The 18,137-nt window shown below is 36.6% G+C and overlaps 2 protein-coding genes across 2 annotated transcripts; both read left to right on the top strand.

Moving 5' to 3' along the window:
* Positions 1-395: 395 nt before the first annotated feature.
* On the top strand, positions 396-1,325 carry LOC122482741 (olfactory receptor 4P4). The gene has a single exon (XM_043579040.1). The coding sequence runs from the start codon at positions 396-398 to the stop codon at positions 1,323-1,325; it is 930 nt and encodes a 309-aa protein (XP_043434975.1).
* Positions 1,326-12,694: 11,369 nt separating this feature from the next.
* Positions 12,695-13,630, top strand: LOC122482742 (olfactory receptor 4P4-like). The gene has a single exon (XM_043579041.1). The coding sequence runs from the start codon at positions 12,695-12,697 to the stop codon at positions 13,628-13,630; it is 936 nt and encodes a 311-aa protein (XP_043434976.1).
* The last annotated feature ends 4,507 nt before the right edge of the window (positions 13,631-18,137 follow it).

Here is an 18,137-nt window from a genome sequence, read left to right on the forward strand (position 1 = left end):
AGAGTCATTTTAATGGAATACTTGATTTTTTAAATATTTATTTATTTATTTATTTATTTATTTTGGGGGGCTGGGGAGAGGGCCAGAGAGGGAAGGAGAGAATCCCAAGCCTACTCCACACTGTAAGTGTGAAGCCGGATGCAGGGCTTGATTTTATAAACCCTGAGATCATGACTTGAGCCAAAACCAAGAGTCAGTCACTTAACCGACTGAGCCACCCAGGCGGCCTTTTAAATACTTGATTTTTATTCTCTGACATATTTGAATGAGGCATATTAAAGCTAGTAAATTCCTTGAATAGGATATGATTATGATTCTACCCATGAGACGCTTCAAATATGGCCTCATGAATTGTATATTTCAGGTGATTTCATGGATGTTATCTACGTTGGACCATGGATCAAAGCAATAATGTCACTGTATTTATTCTCTTGGGACTTTCCAGAAACAAGAACATTGAAACCCTTTGTTTTGTATTATTTTTATTTTGCTACATTGCTATTTGGATAGGAAACTCACTCGTAATAATTTCCATCATGGGCAGTCAGCTAATTGAGCAACCCATGTATTTTTTCCTTAATTACCTCTCACTCTCCGACCTTTGCTACACATCCACTGTGACACCCAAACTAATGACTGACTTGTTGGCAGAGAGGAAGACCATTTCCTACAGTAGCTGCATGACACAACTCTTTAGCACACATTTATTTGGAGGCATCGAGATCTTCATCCTCACAGGGATGGCCTATGACCGCTACGTGGCCATCTGCAGGCCCCTGCACTACACGGTCATCATGAGCAGACAGAGGTGTAACACAATCATCACAGCCTGCTGTACTGGGGGGTTTGTACATTCTGCCAGCCAGTTCCTTCTCACCATCTTCTTACCCTTCTGTGGCCCCAATGAGATAGATCACTACTTCTGCGACGTGTACCCTTTACTGAAACTAGCCTGTTCTAATACACATCTCATAGGTCTCCTAGTCATTGCCAATTCAGGCCTAATTGCTTTGGTGACCTTTGTCGTGCTGATGTTGTCTTACTTTTTTATACTGTGCAGTGTCAGGGCTTACTCCGCAGAGAGTCGCAGCAAGGCTCTTTCCACCTGCAGTGCTCACATCACAGTTGTGGCTTTGTTTTTTGCACCTGCACTGTTCATCTATATTAGACCAGCCACAACGTTTCCAGAAGACAAAGTGTTTGCTCTTTTCTATACCATCATTGCCCCCATGTTCAACCCTCTGATCTACACGTTGAGAAACACAGAGATGAAGAAAGCCATGAAGAAAGTGTGGTGTCGTCATATACTCTTGGAAGGAAAGTAGTTTTGCAGATGCTTTTCGGATTTTCAGGCCATGGTTCCTCGAAACCCAGGACTTGGATGAGATCCATTCTTATCAGCTCCTGGCCTTGCTGCTTGGAGAGATAAGTGGGCGAGCAGGAAGCACACCCTTCTGTTGTTTTATGATCCTATGGTAGCAGCTCACCAACAAATTGAGTATCATTCTTATTCAGATGTTCTTCCACTTGACATAGTCATTAAGAATTGTGTTTATGTGATATGAAATTAATGATACTTTAAAGGCGAAAGATTATAGCACTATTTGGCTCTTGTGCCAGAAAAAAAAAGATAAAATGGAGCATGCGTGTTTTCACACCTTAAAATGCTAAAGAGCTGAATAAAATATCACCTTCCATTTTTCAGCTTTTTACTCAACTCTAAATACAGAAAATTGCACTTATTGTTTTTGTATGGTTCATGCATTCCCACAAACTGAGTCGTATCTGGTAATCAGTAACCAGATGAAGGGTTAGAGATTACCAGTGCACCCGAAGTCCTCCTCATTTCTCTGCATAATTACTAACCTCCCAAAGGTGATTGCTATCTTTGTCTCTAAATCAACTGGTTGTACATACTCTTGTATTTTGTGGAAAAATAGTGATGCTGATCACACTCTTAGTGTCTGCTCATTACGTTTGTGAGATTCATTCGTCATGTTTTGTGTATTTTCTGAGTGTCTTCATTGATATATACTGTTTCGTTGTATGAGTATGTAACAGTTAATTTATCCATTCCCTTGTTTCTAGACATTTGGGTAGTTTCCCATTAAGATCATTATGAGTAGCTTCTTTGAATATTCATGAACATTTCTTTTGGTGAATACCGACCCTCTAATTGTTTCTTTAACAAGCTTTATATTGTAATTAAGACTTAACATTTTAAGGCAGTGGTTGTATTCTTGTGTTAATACTTTGCTAATACATTACTGGCATAAAACTATATAAATAAAAACATTATCAATAGAAAACCACTAGAATGAATGCAATAGATGGCTTAGAAATATGTAAAACTTTTGGCACTTCTAGGACCCTCACAATAGGGTATGTAATATGTTAATTAATACAAACCAACCTGTCTATCATAGATACACAGCTCTTAGAAAGAAGAAAACTCTTAGAAGATCATTCATAACTCAGAACAACCCCCAGAAACAGAGCATTAGGTTATGTTAGCAAGATTCACACGTAAGTGGTCACAATTGGGAAATTGTAATACGTAAGATATTCACTGGAATATATGAATTTGCTTGTCATAATGAGCATGACTAGCAACATTCTTTATTTAGCTCCTGAAAGTGAAAAAAAATATTTTGGGGGGCTCCAAATAAGGGCAGTGGTTCCAGATAAGAAAGGTAGGCCTTACATAACATGCTATCATTGGATTGTCACCCATCCATATACATGTGCAGAAATGCACAGTATAGTAAATAACATCTTCCAGGGGCTACTGTCTCTGCCATAATTAGAATAAACAGGCTTGAATAGAACATAAAAAATGAGAGAGGTAATATTTAATTTTTGTTTAAAAGTATCTGATCACACAGCAAAACTACCGATAGAGGAGGAAGTAATGTGAGAAACAGCTTTAAACGGAATATGTCATACAATGACAGCTTTTATGGCAGTTATCAGAGACAAATAGAATATGATTATAGTTATTATATAAAAATAAAAAAATAATATGAAAAGCATGATATTGTATTAGGATTCTCAAAATTGTCCAGGGTGTTAAAATAATTTAGGAAGTAAAAAAAAGAATATTTTAAATGTAAACTTGATGGATAAAACAGAGTAGCTATATCTTAAGAAAAACTCAGGAAATAAAATTTCAGATGTTAACAAATTACCAGAACACAAAATTAGAAAGGAGAGTGATAGAAAAAAAAATAGATCTCTTAAGAGACATCATGAATTAAGTAAGAGAAAGCAACCTATGTTTGTCAGACTCTAGTGTTTGGGTAATAGTGAGACAAAAATATTTTTTAAAAAGAGTATTAGTAATTTTTGAGAACTGATGAAAATAATCTTTAGAAAATATTCAGAGGAGGGAGAAAGAGTTGCTTTTTTAAAAAAAAATTTGTAAACATTTACTCATTATTGAGAGACACAGAGAGACAGAGCATGAGCAGGGGAGGGGCAGAGAGACAGAGGGAGACACAGAATCTGAAGCAGGCTCCAGGCTCTGAGCTGTCAGCACAGAGCCCGATGCGGGGCTCAAACCCACAAACCGTGAGATCATGACCTGAACCAAAGTCAGATGCCTAACTGACTGAGCCACCCAGGCGCCCCAAGAGTTGCTCTTACGAAGAATCATAGAAAACACTATTACCAATTAATAATAATTTAAATCATTGAGTAGAAAACAAAATCATTGAGTAGAAAACAGAAGATAATGGAATTGCATAATGAAAGTACTAAAAGAAAAATGTCACCCTTGGCTTCTGTATTTTTGTAAGAAGAGTAAAATGAGGACTTTTCAGTTCAATGAAACAACAGTGAAAACCAACCAAGAGTTGACTACAAACCTACACTCACTAAAAGAAGTTGTGAAGGATGTTTTCATTAAAAGGGAAGAAGTCTGAGAAGAAAGAGGATCCCTGGAGGAACGGATAATGATGGAAATGGTAGACTTATTTATAAACCTAGAAATTGTATTAAAATAGCCATCTGTCTAAAGCATGAGATGAAACATAGAATAGAGGACAAGATCCTGGCCCACGACATATTATGAGATGGAAGAAAATGATCAGAAGAAAAGGGTTGGAAGTACCATGTGCCATTCAGTGGGACGGGGGGGTGGTGGTGATAATGTCAGGTTCGGACACTTGTTAGCATCAATGTACAGCCATGATTTCTTACATGTAGCTAAAATAACAGGAAAGAGACAGGCCGGTGGAAGGTGGTTCAGTAGGTAGACAGGTAAAAATACACTGGAGGAATGAAAGGAGACCCATCCAATTAAAAAGTAAAAAAAAAAAAAAAAAAAAAAAAAAAAAAAAAAAAAAAAAACCAAGGAGGGGAAAAAATAGACATTGGGAAAAGTTGAAAAAAGAAAGGAACAAAAGTCATGGTAAGAAGGTAGTCCAAATATATAAGACAAAATGAACACAATGGACTAAATTCTCTAGTAGGAAGACAAAGATTATCATAATAGATTAAAATATAGTCCTGCGCTTTTACAAAGGATATTATATGGCATGCAATTTGGAACTACAATCATGAAAAGGAGAGAGCAGGCAAACGCATTAGTACTTGACCCTCCTGATGCCTCGGAAGCAGACATTTGCCGTGAGTCTCTTGGTTCACAAGGCCTGACTATATCGGAGCACTCCCCACTCAGCACCAGCCAGCCTACAGCCATGCAAGTTTGTTTACTAGGCTCTTCTGTGAAAGACCACTGCATACTCCAAGCCTCACACAGACCCGCATTTAGCTGCTTCTATGCACTCAAGCTAAGCAGAGCCATCCAGAAGCCTGCACAGTACTGCATTCGAGAGGCACGTCCCGCTTTGCTGGGTGACTGGCTTTTCTGACAGCATCTACAATCTCACTTTTTCCAACCATGTCTGAATCCCAACCTTGGCAATGGTTCTCCTCTTCCAAGTTCATTCTTTGGGTACTCTTCCTCAGTCCTAGATTACTTTTAACACTTGTATTCAAGTATCACTGACCTACAACAGACAGCACATATTTAAAATGTCCAATCTCATTAAGTTGTGACATAAGTATACACCTGGGAATCCACCACCATAATCGAGATGGTGAGCGTATCCCTCCCTCTGAAAAGTTTTCGATGTGCTTTGTGTCTTTATAGACGAGTTTGTGTCCTCTAGATCTTTGCGCAAATTTATAATACAGTATATATTCTATGTTGGCCTGCTTCTTTCTGTATAATTATTTGGAGATTAATCCACACTGTTGCATGCCTCAGCCGTTGATTCCTTTTTTATTGCTGAGTGGTATTCCACTCTGCAAATTCCACAATCTTGCGTTGTTTCCACTATTTGGCTCTTACAAATAAAGCTGCTCGAAAACATTCATGTGTAAGTTTCTATGTGAACATATGCTTTCAGTTCTGTTTGGCAAATGTTTGTGTAGGGAATGGTTGGTCATCTGTAGGTATACGTTTAACATTTTAAGAAACCACCTCACTGGTTTTTCAAGGTGGTTATACCCGCGTACCTCCCCACGAGAAGTTTATGAATGTTCTCATTGCTCTTTCGCCCTTCATATACTAAGTTTCTTAATTTTAGCCATTTCGAAACCTGTGAACTGATGTTTCATTGCTACTTTAATTCGCATTTCGTAAATAACTAATGACGTTGAGCAGATTTTCATGCACTTATTTTGACATGACTAAAATGCTGTGATGCCTTTTGGTGAAATGTCTTTTCAAATCTTTTGCCCATCTTGAAGATTTTCACCTAAGTGGCTGAATTTTTAGACATAAAATAGTTTATACTATTCTTATGTAGACTTTTAATATTGCAAAATTTGTAGTGATGCCAATTCTCTCATCCTTGATATTGATAATGTGTGTCTTCTTTTCTGTGCTCCTGACCAATCTGGCCAGAGGCTTATCAACTTTATTTAATTTCTTTAATAGATTTTTGTGTTCAATTTTCCCAATTGTTTTTCTTTTGTTTCTCATGGATGTTTACTTTGGTCTTTATTATGTCCTTTTTTTCATGCTGGTGTACTTTGCTCTTCTTTTTCTAATCTTAAACTGGCAGCTGAGGACATTAATTTGAAACCTTTCTTCTTTTCCAGTAAGATATTTAGTGCAATAAATTTCTCTCCATGTTCTGTATTCACAGGATCCTACAAACTCTGATATGTTTTGTTTCCTTTCCCATTCATATAAAGGGACTTCCTAATTTCCCTTTTGATTTCTTCTTGACCCATGAGGTTACTTGGAAGTGTGCTATATGATTTCCAGATATTTGGAAATTTCCTAGATTTCTTTCTGTTTCTAATTTGATTCCACTGTAATCAAAAAACGTACTTCAAAAGACTAGAGTCTTTTTATTATTGAAACTTGCTTCAGGACCCAGAAAATGATGTGTCATTGTAAATGTCTGAGTACACTTAGCAAGAATATGTATTCTGAAAAAGTTATATGAAGTACTTCATGTAGACGAAAGTCAAGACAGTTGATGGTTTTGCTCGTCCACTATTATTTTGCTGATTTTCTACTTGTTCCATTAATTATTGACAGATGAGTTCTTAAATATTCAACTATATTGTGAATTTGTCTATTTTCCCTTAAGATTCTATAAGTTGTTGTTTTATGAATTTTGAAGCCCTGTTATTGGGGTCACAAACATTTAGGTAGTTATGACTCCTTGATCACTGGACCCCTTTCCCATATGACATGAACTTTTTTATCTTTAGTAATATTCTTTAATCTTAAATTATCTTTGATAAAATAAAAAAAAACCTTTACATCTCTTTTCACTAGCATTATTTATCTTTTCTATCCTTTTACCTTTAAACTATTATTTGTACCTTCATATGTAAAATACATTTTTTATATCCAAAATGTAGTTAGGTTGTAGAGGTTTTTTATTTTTGTTTTGTTTTTGTATACTACCTGACAAGGTCTGCTTTTTAATTTTACTGTTTAGACTATTTCCATTTAATGTGATTATTGATAAGGTTGAGTGTTAGTCTATCATCTTGTAATACCTTTCTATTAATTCTATTTGTTCTTCTCTGTTTTCTTTGTCTTCCTTCTCTTGAATCAGTTGAGTGTTCCTATGATGCCATTTTATGTACAGTATGATAGCTTTGCAATAATATCCTTCTATTTCTTTCCTTCCAGCCTTGATGGAATATTTTTACACATTTGACTTCTACGTATGTTATGAACACCAGACATTGTTATCATTTTTGAAACCACCTGTTATCTTGAACAAACTATTTAAACTCTAGAAGATTCTTTTTTTTGTTTTGTTTTGTTTTTGGTTTGAGGAATAGAGGCAATAATTACCATGAAATTTTTTTTAAGAATTAAATCAGATAATGCACTTAAAATTCTTAAAACAGTGATTGACCTATAGTAATTAAAAAATGCTTATAAATGTTATGATTAGCTTACTAAGTGAATTGTTCTGATCTAGCTGGGATGCTACAAAATACTGATTTTCTGAAGTCTTAAATGAACTCATATGTATATAGACTTTTTTTTTAATTTAACGTTTATTTATTTTTGAGACAGAGAGAGACAGAGCATGAATGAGGGGAGGGTCAGAGAGAGAGACACAGAATCGGAAGCAGGCTCCAGGCTCTGAGCTGTCAGCACAGAGCCCGACGCGGGGCTCGAACTCATGAACCACGAGATCATGACCTGAGCCGAAGTCGGACACTTAACCAACTGAGCCACCCAGGCGCCCCTGTATATAGACTTTTTGTGCAAAAAGGGAGTCCACCTGAATTTCAGTGCACATGATCCTGAATCTATACACCTTGCAGCCCTGCAACCACACAAAGGAAAGTGCCTGGTAATAATTAGAATAGATGTGTACATATTTTGTTGGTTCCTAGCTTCATTATACTCTCCAATACTTTTCACCAAACCTGGTGGGTCCTTTTCCAATCTACCGATAGGAGCGGGGAATTTGTTTTACATTTTAATTAATTTGCTATTTTTTTTCTTTGCACAACCCAACCTTCCATTGTAGCAATGACAGTTAATTACTGTAGAGTGTGGCTACTGGTCCAGGAGAATAGTGGGGTGACAGTCTTTGACTTAATTGTTAACTGAATATTATGCATCTTATGTTGCTTTTGTTAATGACTTTTGTTAGGACTCTAGATCTCTCTCTCTCTGATTTTCTTTTACCTTCTCCTCTCTGGAAATAGGGACCTCCTCCAAAAGAATCCCAGTGCTCCCATAGGATTACCCAAATTTCCATCCTGCTTTTCAGAGGAAGAAATTGATCAGAACTGGCAGAATTTCTTTATCTACTTTGGATCCGAATAACAATAGCAGTCTCTAGAGACACAGTGCCCAGAACTTGGCTAATGCTAAAAGAGAAAATAAAGATAAAGCCTGAAAATTCCTATGAGCCTAGGGAATATGACCTAGGGCAGCTGATTAGTATTATTTGCTGATGATTTCTTAAGAAATGCTTCTGGGAAAACATTTTTTTTAAATTTCAAAGTCAACAAGTTCTTATGATCTCCTCTCAGTTTATGTCTCTTGCAGAGAAAATTTCCTGCAGCCATATGCTCAAAGAAGGTGAGTGACTCCTACGGCATATATATATATATACATATATATATATATGCACGCTGCACATATATTTTGAAACGTTCTTGTTTACTTCTGAGTATGAGCAGGTGCCAGGGAGTTCTACTAGCATTTAAAATCCTAGATCACTCACCTGTGGAGTGAATACATGCTTCTGTGTGAATCAGGATCATTTTCAGCGATATTTAAATCTTCATTCACTTAGCAAAACAGTGCTACTCTCCTCGTGGAAATTCAAGGAAAGCAGTGTTTGTAGATACTTTTAGAGAATGTACCTAGGTTTGTTTCAATCACTGCTTTCTAGTTTCATATTTTCAACCATAAACGCAAGTGAAGGGTTACCAACTGTAACTGAAGGGGGGTATGTGTGACCACGACATTTTCCTGAGTAATTTAAAACTACCTTGAAGACCATCTACAACTGATGTGCAGGTAATAACTCTTAAAATCCTTGTTTTAGGCTCACTAGATCTATTTGACATTTATTGTGTTGTTTTAAGGATATACAGTCTCACATGGTATGTCAAAATTTAAGCAAGACTAAAGAGATTTTGCAATATTTATTTCTTACTGTGTCTTATAGAGTTTGTGCTTTTGAAGAATACATGCTAAAAATAATAAATTTTTTAGGTTGCCAGTTTCCTTCCAGCCTTCCACCTTTGAAGAAATTCCTATCTTTCAAATGAATCATCACTTTAAGTTTTCTAGATTCATCATAATCAGGTAAGGTAAGTTTGTAGTAAGACACATGTTGATCACATCAGTAGAAATGTATGTAATTAGTATATACAGACCCCAGTTGACTTATAGGAAATGTAGTTTTACAAAGCTGGTCTTAACTCCTGGGGTGAACAGGACTGTGAAACAATACTACAAAAGGCACAAATTGACTTTTTCATTTAATTTTGGTAACATGAAAAACAGTCAACGTATTTAAAACTACATGTAAAGAAATTCCCCCAGGTAACCAGTATTTCACCCAACTGATTTTATTTCCACCAAAATATTATCCACATTGAGGTTTGTTCTGATGGTCCTTCTAAAATCTCTGTTGCAGTTTTTCTTTTGTTTATTTCAAGGGATTTGATTCAGGATGTATGTGTATTTGGAGGACAATTTAATTCTTAACCCTTTCACTCAAAGAACAGAGAACATAAGGAAAAGGTATATAATTGCAATGTAGTCTCAATTTTCTTTGGTGATTATGTTCCATAAACTCATGCATTCCTCATTTTTTCCTGGGTGATGTGTCTAGACCACAGTTATAGATGTTGAAGTCCAAGATTAGAAAGGATCAATGTCCTGTAGAAGTGAGAACTGCTTGTGTGAATGGGGAAATCCAAAATGGTCTCATTTATTCTTGTTAAAATTCCACCATGGATAGTAACAGAGTACAAAACACATAAATTTGGGGGAATAAGTTGTGGCAATAGTCTAAATTCATGCTGGATGATTATTGCCTCTTCTGATCTGGAAGGGTTTTTTTAGATTTAGATGTCAGCTTCTATATAAAGCTTAAATATCGAGATTGAAGACAAAGAAAAAAAAAGTAGCCACATATCAGTTCACATGATTTCACTTGATATCAAACAGGTGATGGTTGAAAGCCTTAGGTGACCAATAGCATCAGAAGTTCACTGAGGTATAAGCAACACTTGAATACAAGTCATTTGCTCTCTAAGTTCCTTTACCCTCTGCGTCATTCCTTAAATGTTTTATTTAGTTTTGAGAGAGCACAATGAGGGAAGGGCAGAGAGAGGGGAACAGAGAATCTGAAGCGGGCTCTGTGCTGACAGCAGCCAGCCCGATGTGGGGCTTGAACTCATGGACCGTGAAATTCATGACCTGAGCCGAAGTTGGAGCCCAACCGGCTGAGCCGATCAGTTGCTCCTCCATCAGTTCGAATCCTGTCTATATTGCTTTTGTAGGATCACTTATTGTTTTATCTGGTAATGTCTCCTTTGCTTCATTTTTGTGTTATGCTTTGAGGGTCTCAAAACATGCCATTTATTTTTCTTACTACAATTTCTCTCTCTGGACGTTGGTGCCGTTGTCATTCTGGTGCCCCCAAGGAGTGACGATATTTCCATAAACACACAGATTGGAATAGTTACAGCTGCAGTGGTCAGATTGAAAGCCTGATGGTTTCAGAGAGGAGATGTGCTACACCACGCATTCACTCGTAGAACTATCGTATATTTTACAGCGATCTGGGAGTCTGTAACCTCTCTTGAGATGAAAATTATATTTCCTCCACTGCTGTCTTCTCAGATGCGTGCCCCTTTTCTGTGGGAAACTGCACTAAATGAACAAGAATTAGGGGATGAGATCGTAAATTTTTCAGTGTATTGGCTCTCTGACTTGGGACATTCACTTAGTTTTTCTTAATCTGTTCTTTCCATACTGAAAAGAACACGGTGGGATTCGATGAATACTAAGATTTAAGTCATTATCATAACAGGACTTATTATTTAGTAATAATTACTATTTAGTAATTATTATTGAGTAATAATTATGTAGTAATAATTATTTAGACCTATTATTAATTAAATAGGTAATTAAAAATTAAATTAAATTAATTAAATAGGTAATTAAAAATTACCTTGGTTTAAGATTTTATGTATATTTACTTGAAGGAATGCAATATAGGTAGGGGTGCTCGGTCGGTTAAGCGTCCAGCTATTGATTTTGGCTCAGTTAATGACGCAGTTCCTGAGATCGAGCCCTGTGTCTGGCCCTGCACTGACAGCACAGATCCTGCTTGGGATTCTCTCTCTCTCTCTCTCTCTCTCTCTCTCTCTCTTTCTCCATCTGTCCCTGTTGCACACTCCCTCTCTTTAAATAAATAAATACAAAAAATAATAAAGGAATGCAGTATAGTATTTTCCTGTTAGTTATGATTTGCAACTGCAACTCTAACAATGTACACAAAGATATAAGAAACACATTAACTTTTATGAAGGAAGCATAACTTGTGCACAATTTTGAGGCTAAGACCTGTTATCTTCCTGTTAAAAAAGGGAGACTACAAAGTCCTCCATTTCCATTAGTGCTTTCTTTTATTTTTTATTTTTTTATTTTTTCAACGTTTTTTATTTATTTTTGGGACAGAGAGAGACAGAGCATGAACGGGGGAGGGGAAGAGAGAGAGGGAGACACAGAATCGGAAACAGGCTCCAGGCTCTGAGCCATCAGCCCAGAGCCTGACGCGGGGCTCGAACTCACTGACTGCGAGATCGTGACCTGGCTGAAGTCGGACGCTTAACCGACTGCGCCACCCAGGCGCCCCCTTTTTTTTTTAATTTATGCCCATTATTAAGTTTAACAACGATGGAGTTTACCTTAAAACATGCATGTACACTAAAACCAAAATAAGAGATCTACATATTTTTTCTAATTCTTTTTCAAAATGTCACTGATAAAATCTGCTCTGTGCTGTGTTTTCAACTATTTTTGTGTCATAACATAGCCAGCAAGATCGACTTTTGGTTATGTGCTATCCATTCCATTCCCACCCTTGTATTTCAAAGAATATTACTTGCAATCCTAATCACTCAATGCACAATTTAGGCAAATGTGCTTTTGTTTTTGTTTTTGTTTTTAAATGCAACTGCATTCCTTGATTGTATGTCTTCAGGCAATTCAGGAGAATGTTCCATATCATGCTGGGGAAAGAGCATTACCTGGAATGAAAAGCCTGTTATGAATAATGAACACAAGAGAAATGAGGAATAAGACAAATTTTATGCATTAAATTAATGCCACTGTTATCTCAATGTTATAAATAACAGTAGTAGAACTTCTGTTTAGAAAATAGTAATTTTTAAATCATGATATTTTCAAAATTTAATCAAATGTATTTTTAACACTATCAGTATGACAGACTATTTGAAAAAATTAAAAAATCATAGCGGAAGCAGTTGATTTCCAAGGGAAAAAAAACATAATAATATTGATTTACGATTTACCTTCTGTGATTTGTTGAGTTAGCCTTTTGTTTTATTAGAAATTTATTTATGATTGTGTTAATATTATCAATGTTTTGATTCAAATTTTTTCTTTCCAGATGCTCAGTCATCTGTACATAGCACACAATTTATGGGAAGTCAGAGGAACATCTCAGAATTCATTCTTTTGGGACTTTCCTATAACCAGAACATACAAATTTTTTGCTTTGTATTCTTCTTGTTTTGTTATGTTTCCATTTTGGTGGGAAATGTCTTAATTCTCGTCTCCATTCGATGCAGTGCCCTTTTTTACCAACCAATGTACTATTTCCTCGGTCACTTATCCTTTATGGACATTTGCTACACCTCCTGTGTGACACCCAAACTGATAGGTGATCTGCTGCTGGCCAGAAAAACCATCTCTTATGGTAATTGCATGTTACAGGTCTTTTCCTTGCACTTTTTGGGAATGATTGAAATCTTCATCCTTACAGTCATGGCCTTTGATCGCTACGCTGCCATCTGCAAACCTCTCCACTACCTGCTTATCATGAACAGAGCAAGGTGCAATCTCCTAGTCTTGGCTGCTTGGGCTGGTGGGGTCGTCCATTCTTTTTCTCAGTTTTCTATGATATTCCAGTTGCCTTTCTGTGGCCCCAACGAAATCAATCACTACTATTGTGATATCTTCCCTTTGCTGAAAGTTGCTTGTACTGATACCTACATCACTGGTGTCCTTGTGGTTGCCAATTCAGGTCTGGTCGCTTTAGTGACCTTTGTTCTCTTGTTTGGGTCTTATGTTGTCATATTATTCACTTTAAGACATCAGTCCGCTGAAGGAAGATGCAAAGCCCTCTCCACCTGTGGGTCTCATATCACTGTGGTCATTTTATTTTTTGGGCCTTCAATCTTTGCCTACCTTCGACCTCCGACCACGTTCCCCGAGGACAAGATATTTGCTCTATTTTACACCATCATCGCTCCTATGTTCAATCCCTTAATCTACACCCTGAGAAATACAGAGATGAAAAGCGCGATGAGAAAAGTTTGGTTTCAAATGATATTTTCAGAAGAAAAACACAATTGATTTGTCCTATTCAATATGCTAAAAAGTTTATGCAGGAGTAAAAGTAGACTTGGAATCAGAGAGCTTGTTGGTGTTCAGATCACCGAAAACAAATCGTTCAATTTATAAATGTCAGAGATGATGAGCCGAAGCATTGTGAGCAAGATGACGATTTTACCAGCAGAATTGAGATTGGCTTAGGGCATCTGCATATTAAACATATTCCAGGCTGAGTGAACGGTGGGGCTGTCATACCCAGTAGTCAGTTATGGAGCTGTGAGGCTGACAGCGAATTTTAATATTCATTTGCATATGAAATTGATACACGGGGATTCGACAACATTTTGGCCCTCTGGAGAAATGAACAAGTTTAAAAGTGGTTTTCTGAAATTAAAACAGAATGTTTTTAATTATCGAATTTTATTTCCTGTAGAATATTCATCTGAATCTTATGTGATCACACTCTGCAATAAATTATGTGATGAAAAAAATTCAGGCAGATAATTTGCTTTAGAGTTGCAAAGAAGAAGGCGTGGCTACACTGGTCCTCTGGGGAGTTACAGCAACTTTTCCCAGTCCCATCTGCCTTAAAATTTCATAGGCGGGGACAAAGGGACAGGTGGTAATTTACATTTCCGTTATAGTGTTTATTACATCATATATGTTCGGAATGTGGAAAGACAGAATGAGAAAATTAATAGATCTTCTCCCTTTCCAGTAAAGCTCAATTAGTTGAATGACTTCAAGACTGTGCATTTGGGGGGGCGCCTGGGTGGCTCAGTCAGTTAAGCGTTCCACTTCAGCTCTGGTCATGATCTCATGGTTTGTGAGTTTGAGCCCTGCATCAGGCTCTGTACTGACAGCTCAGAGCCTGGAGCTGCTTCAGATTCTGTGTCTCCCTCTCTCTCTGTCCCTCCCCCACACACGCTCTGTCTCATTCTCTCTCTCTCTCTCTCTCTGTCTCCCTCTCTCTCTCTCTCTCTCTCTTTCAAAAATGAATAAATATTTAAAAAACTAAAAAAAAAAAAAGAAAAGACTGCATTTTTGGGGGCAGCCGGGTGGGTGGCTCAGTCAGTTGAGCCTCAGACTCTTGATTTCGGCTCAGGTCATGATCTCACATTTCATGAGTCTGTGCCCGGAGTTGGGCTCTGCTTGCAATTCTCTCTCTTTCCCTCTCTCTCCTTCTCTGTCTCTCTGCTCCTCCACTGCTCATGCTCTCTCTCTCTCTCTTAAAATAAACACATAAAACTAAAAAAAGGAAACTGAATTTGGGAGAAACTGCACATATCAGCTTGTCTTGATATATAGACAGGAGAGATGAATTAAATTTCCATCCTAATGGACAAAAATGGAGCCAATTGAAAAAAAATTTAAATAAATCTTCCATTTGCATAGTTCTTGCATGTATCTTTTTTCCATGTAAGGTGAGAAATGAAATAATAACAACAAAACCCAGTTATTTGTGATATTAAAAGATTTACTACCATGGTCCATGAATAGAACACATTATTTGTAGGTATTGAGAAAAGCAAATTTAGGAGAAAGATTTCTCAAGAGAATTAGAAAAAAAAATTGGAAGAACATATTTTTTTACTATCAATAAGATACAAATAATTAAAATCTTTCTGGAAAAAATAGACATTCATAAGAAGGTGGGTAACACTGTAGTATTATCAATGGAATTATTTTGAAAACATGAACTATATTTGAAAACAAAATGCAATAGAATTTCAAAAAAATAATGTCAACAGTAATACAAAATGAAAGGGAAGGATAGGGAGAGAAAATGATAAGAAATGCAAATTGCAGCAAATTTATGTGTGAGAAGAATTCTATAAATTACAATTTTGACAAATTACTAATAAAAAATGAGTCTTGGGGCACCTGGGTGGCTCGGTCAGTTGAACGCCCAACTTCGGGTCAGGTCATGCTCTCATGCTTCATGGGTTCGAGCCCCACATCGGGCTTTGTGCTGACAGCTCAGAGAATGGAGCCTGCCTCAGATTCTATGTCTCCCTCTCTATCTGCCCCTTCCCTGCTCACACACTCTCTCTCTGTCTCTCAAAAATAAATATATGTTAAAAAAAAATAAAAAAACAATGAGTCTTGTGCTTGCTTAGACGACATCACTTACTACCAAGTATTAGGAGAGAGTGTAACAATGTCTACATGTTTTGAGAGAAAAAGATTGAGAGGGAAGGATAAGCCTTATTCTGTGTCCTACTGTCTTTCATTTATGCAAAGAATAAAAAGACACCTGCATATCAATTGGGCTTCATAATTTTACTAACCACATATTCTTTTCGATCAAATATTTTACTTTATTGATAAGTTTCAGAACACCATAAGGGATAAATCAATATAAAAACCTTAAAGGGAAATCAGAATATAAATACTTGGCATATTTTGCCTTCATCTTCATGGGCCACATTTAATAACACTTAGGACAAGGAGTCTTCACACTTTGAAATGCATGGCAGTCTACCAAGTTTTTTATGGCATGACTCTGGTCAAATCAACAAACATCTATGCATCATCCGTTCTTCATTTATAATATAAAACTGATAAGGAAAGTCATTAATGTCACTTAAATATGAAATTATGAATTGAAATTGCACTTGAGAAATAGATTAGTGGTTAAGATACATGGAACAGTTTTAATTAAGACTTTAAACATCTACAACAGAAGTCATATAACTATTTCCATCTTTCTTACTCAATGGATGTGTCTTTCTTTTTTTTAACGGTCATTTTTGAGAGACAGAGAGAGACAAAGTATGAGTCGGGGAGAGGCAGAGAGGGAGAGGGAGACACAGAATCTGAAACAGGCTCCAGGCTCCAAGCTGTCAGCACAGAGCCAGATGTGGGGCTCGAACCTGTGGATGGTGAGATCATGACCTAAGCTGAAGTGGAACACCTAACCAACTGAGCCACCCAGGCGCCCCTCAATGGCTATGTCTTGATGCAGATTTCTTCTTCTGTTTCGTGAGGAAAGGAACCCACCAAGAAGATAACATGTTATTTAGAGAAACATAATTTATAATGAATTCTCCAAATGGCTAAAATTGAGGTTTAACTATACAAGATAGGCAGCTAGCAAATGCTTGTTTAATTAACCTTCAGAGTTGCCCAGATTCTATCCAAGCTTTACCTATTCAAAATGTGTTCTGTGGATAAACCCAGCTAGACTATGTGCTGATACATCACAACAGCCTTTATTGAAAGCATATTCTTCTCCCTCCTGTGATTTATGGGTTAATATTAGCTCATTCATCATTTTTAAGTCACAGACTACTTATGTTACATTGACCCCTCAAATTCTACTATAACTATTAAGATTCTGTAGTGAAATCAATCCCCAAGGCGCTTTTGATTCCCATTTTCACTGACGATGTGAGCAAGAAAAAAGGTATTATTGATTATTTAACTATATTTCTCATTGATATCAATCTACAACATTTTTATTAAATGCATTGTATCACCAAAGAAACTGAAATTTTCTACTAAGGTATTTTCCATTAAGAATTTCATGCACAGAGGAAAATGTTATAACATTGATTAATAAAGTTAAATAAGAAATTCATGATAAGAAGATATAAAACTCATAGGATGTTCAAATATGTAAAAACAAAAGGCAAAAAGCCAAGATTGAAAGCCATATTAAAATATTCCAAAAAGTTGAATGAAAGTTATTATTGTTGGAAGAAGAAGTAGAGAAACTGGTTTTATTTGGTCTTTATGTCTAATTCAAGAATTAGTGATGCTATGATGCCTGAAAGAGTGGTTTGAAAAAATGTATATGTGTACACATATGATATATATTGATAGTGTTTTTATCTGGCTAGACGGATACTAAATGTTCTTTTTTGAATTGATATTGTCTAAAAAGCCAATACGGCAAGACACATGTGGATATTTTCACCCTGGAGGATGGTGAGTCCATGGGAACAAATGTCCTTTTTTGATGAAGTAAAATGTCCTTTTTTGAGGAAGTAAAGCTAGAAAGATTCAGGGGTAGGGGTTGCAAAACAGAGCCTGGATATGGCTGCCTGGTGGGGAAACTGGAAGCCCAGAGGGGATCTGATGGAAGTTCTGCGCTGAGAACAGGAATAATTGTGAAAACATGACCTAGACTGGAGAAAGTATCTTTAAACAAAATGTCAGAATGTCTTAAATCAGGTTTCAATGGTCAAAGGTAGAAATTTCAGTTATGAGAAGAATCCGTTCTGAGAATGTAACCACAGAACGGTGAGTACAGTTAAGAATATGGTTTTGTATACTTGAAAGCTGCTGAGTGTAGATCCTGAGCATACTTACCACACACACACACACACACACACACACACACACACAGTGGTCAGCTATGTGAAATGAGGTAATAATGTCTTGATAATAATTCCACAATATATATGCGTATGAAATCATCATAATGTATGCTTTATGTTTGTCAATGATTCCTCAATAAAGTAAAAAAAAAAACAGGTTTCCTTAGGAGGGTGGGGAATAGACCAAAATGAAATACCTAGAC

This window comes from Prionailurus bengalensis, chromosome D1 (assembly GCF_016509475.1).
Source record: "Prionailurus bengalensis isolate Pbe53 chromosome D1, Fcat_Pben_1.1_paternal_pri, whole genome shotgun sequence".
Classification (NCBI taxonomy): domain Eukaryota; kingdom Metazoa; phylum Chordata; class Mammalia; order Carnivora; family Felidae; genus Prionailurus; species Prionailurus bengalensis.

What these genes read in the sequence shown, in the direction of transcription:
- LOC122482741 (XM_043579040.1), top strand. Translation starts at nt 396, where the DNA reads ATGGATCAAAGCAATAATGTCACTGTATTTATTCTCTTGGGACTTTCC.
- LOC122482742 (XM_043579041.1), top strand. Translation starts at nt 12,695, where the DNA reads ATGGGAAGTCAGAGGAACATCTCAGAATTCATTCTTTTGGGACTTTCC.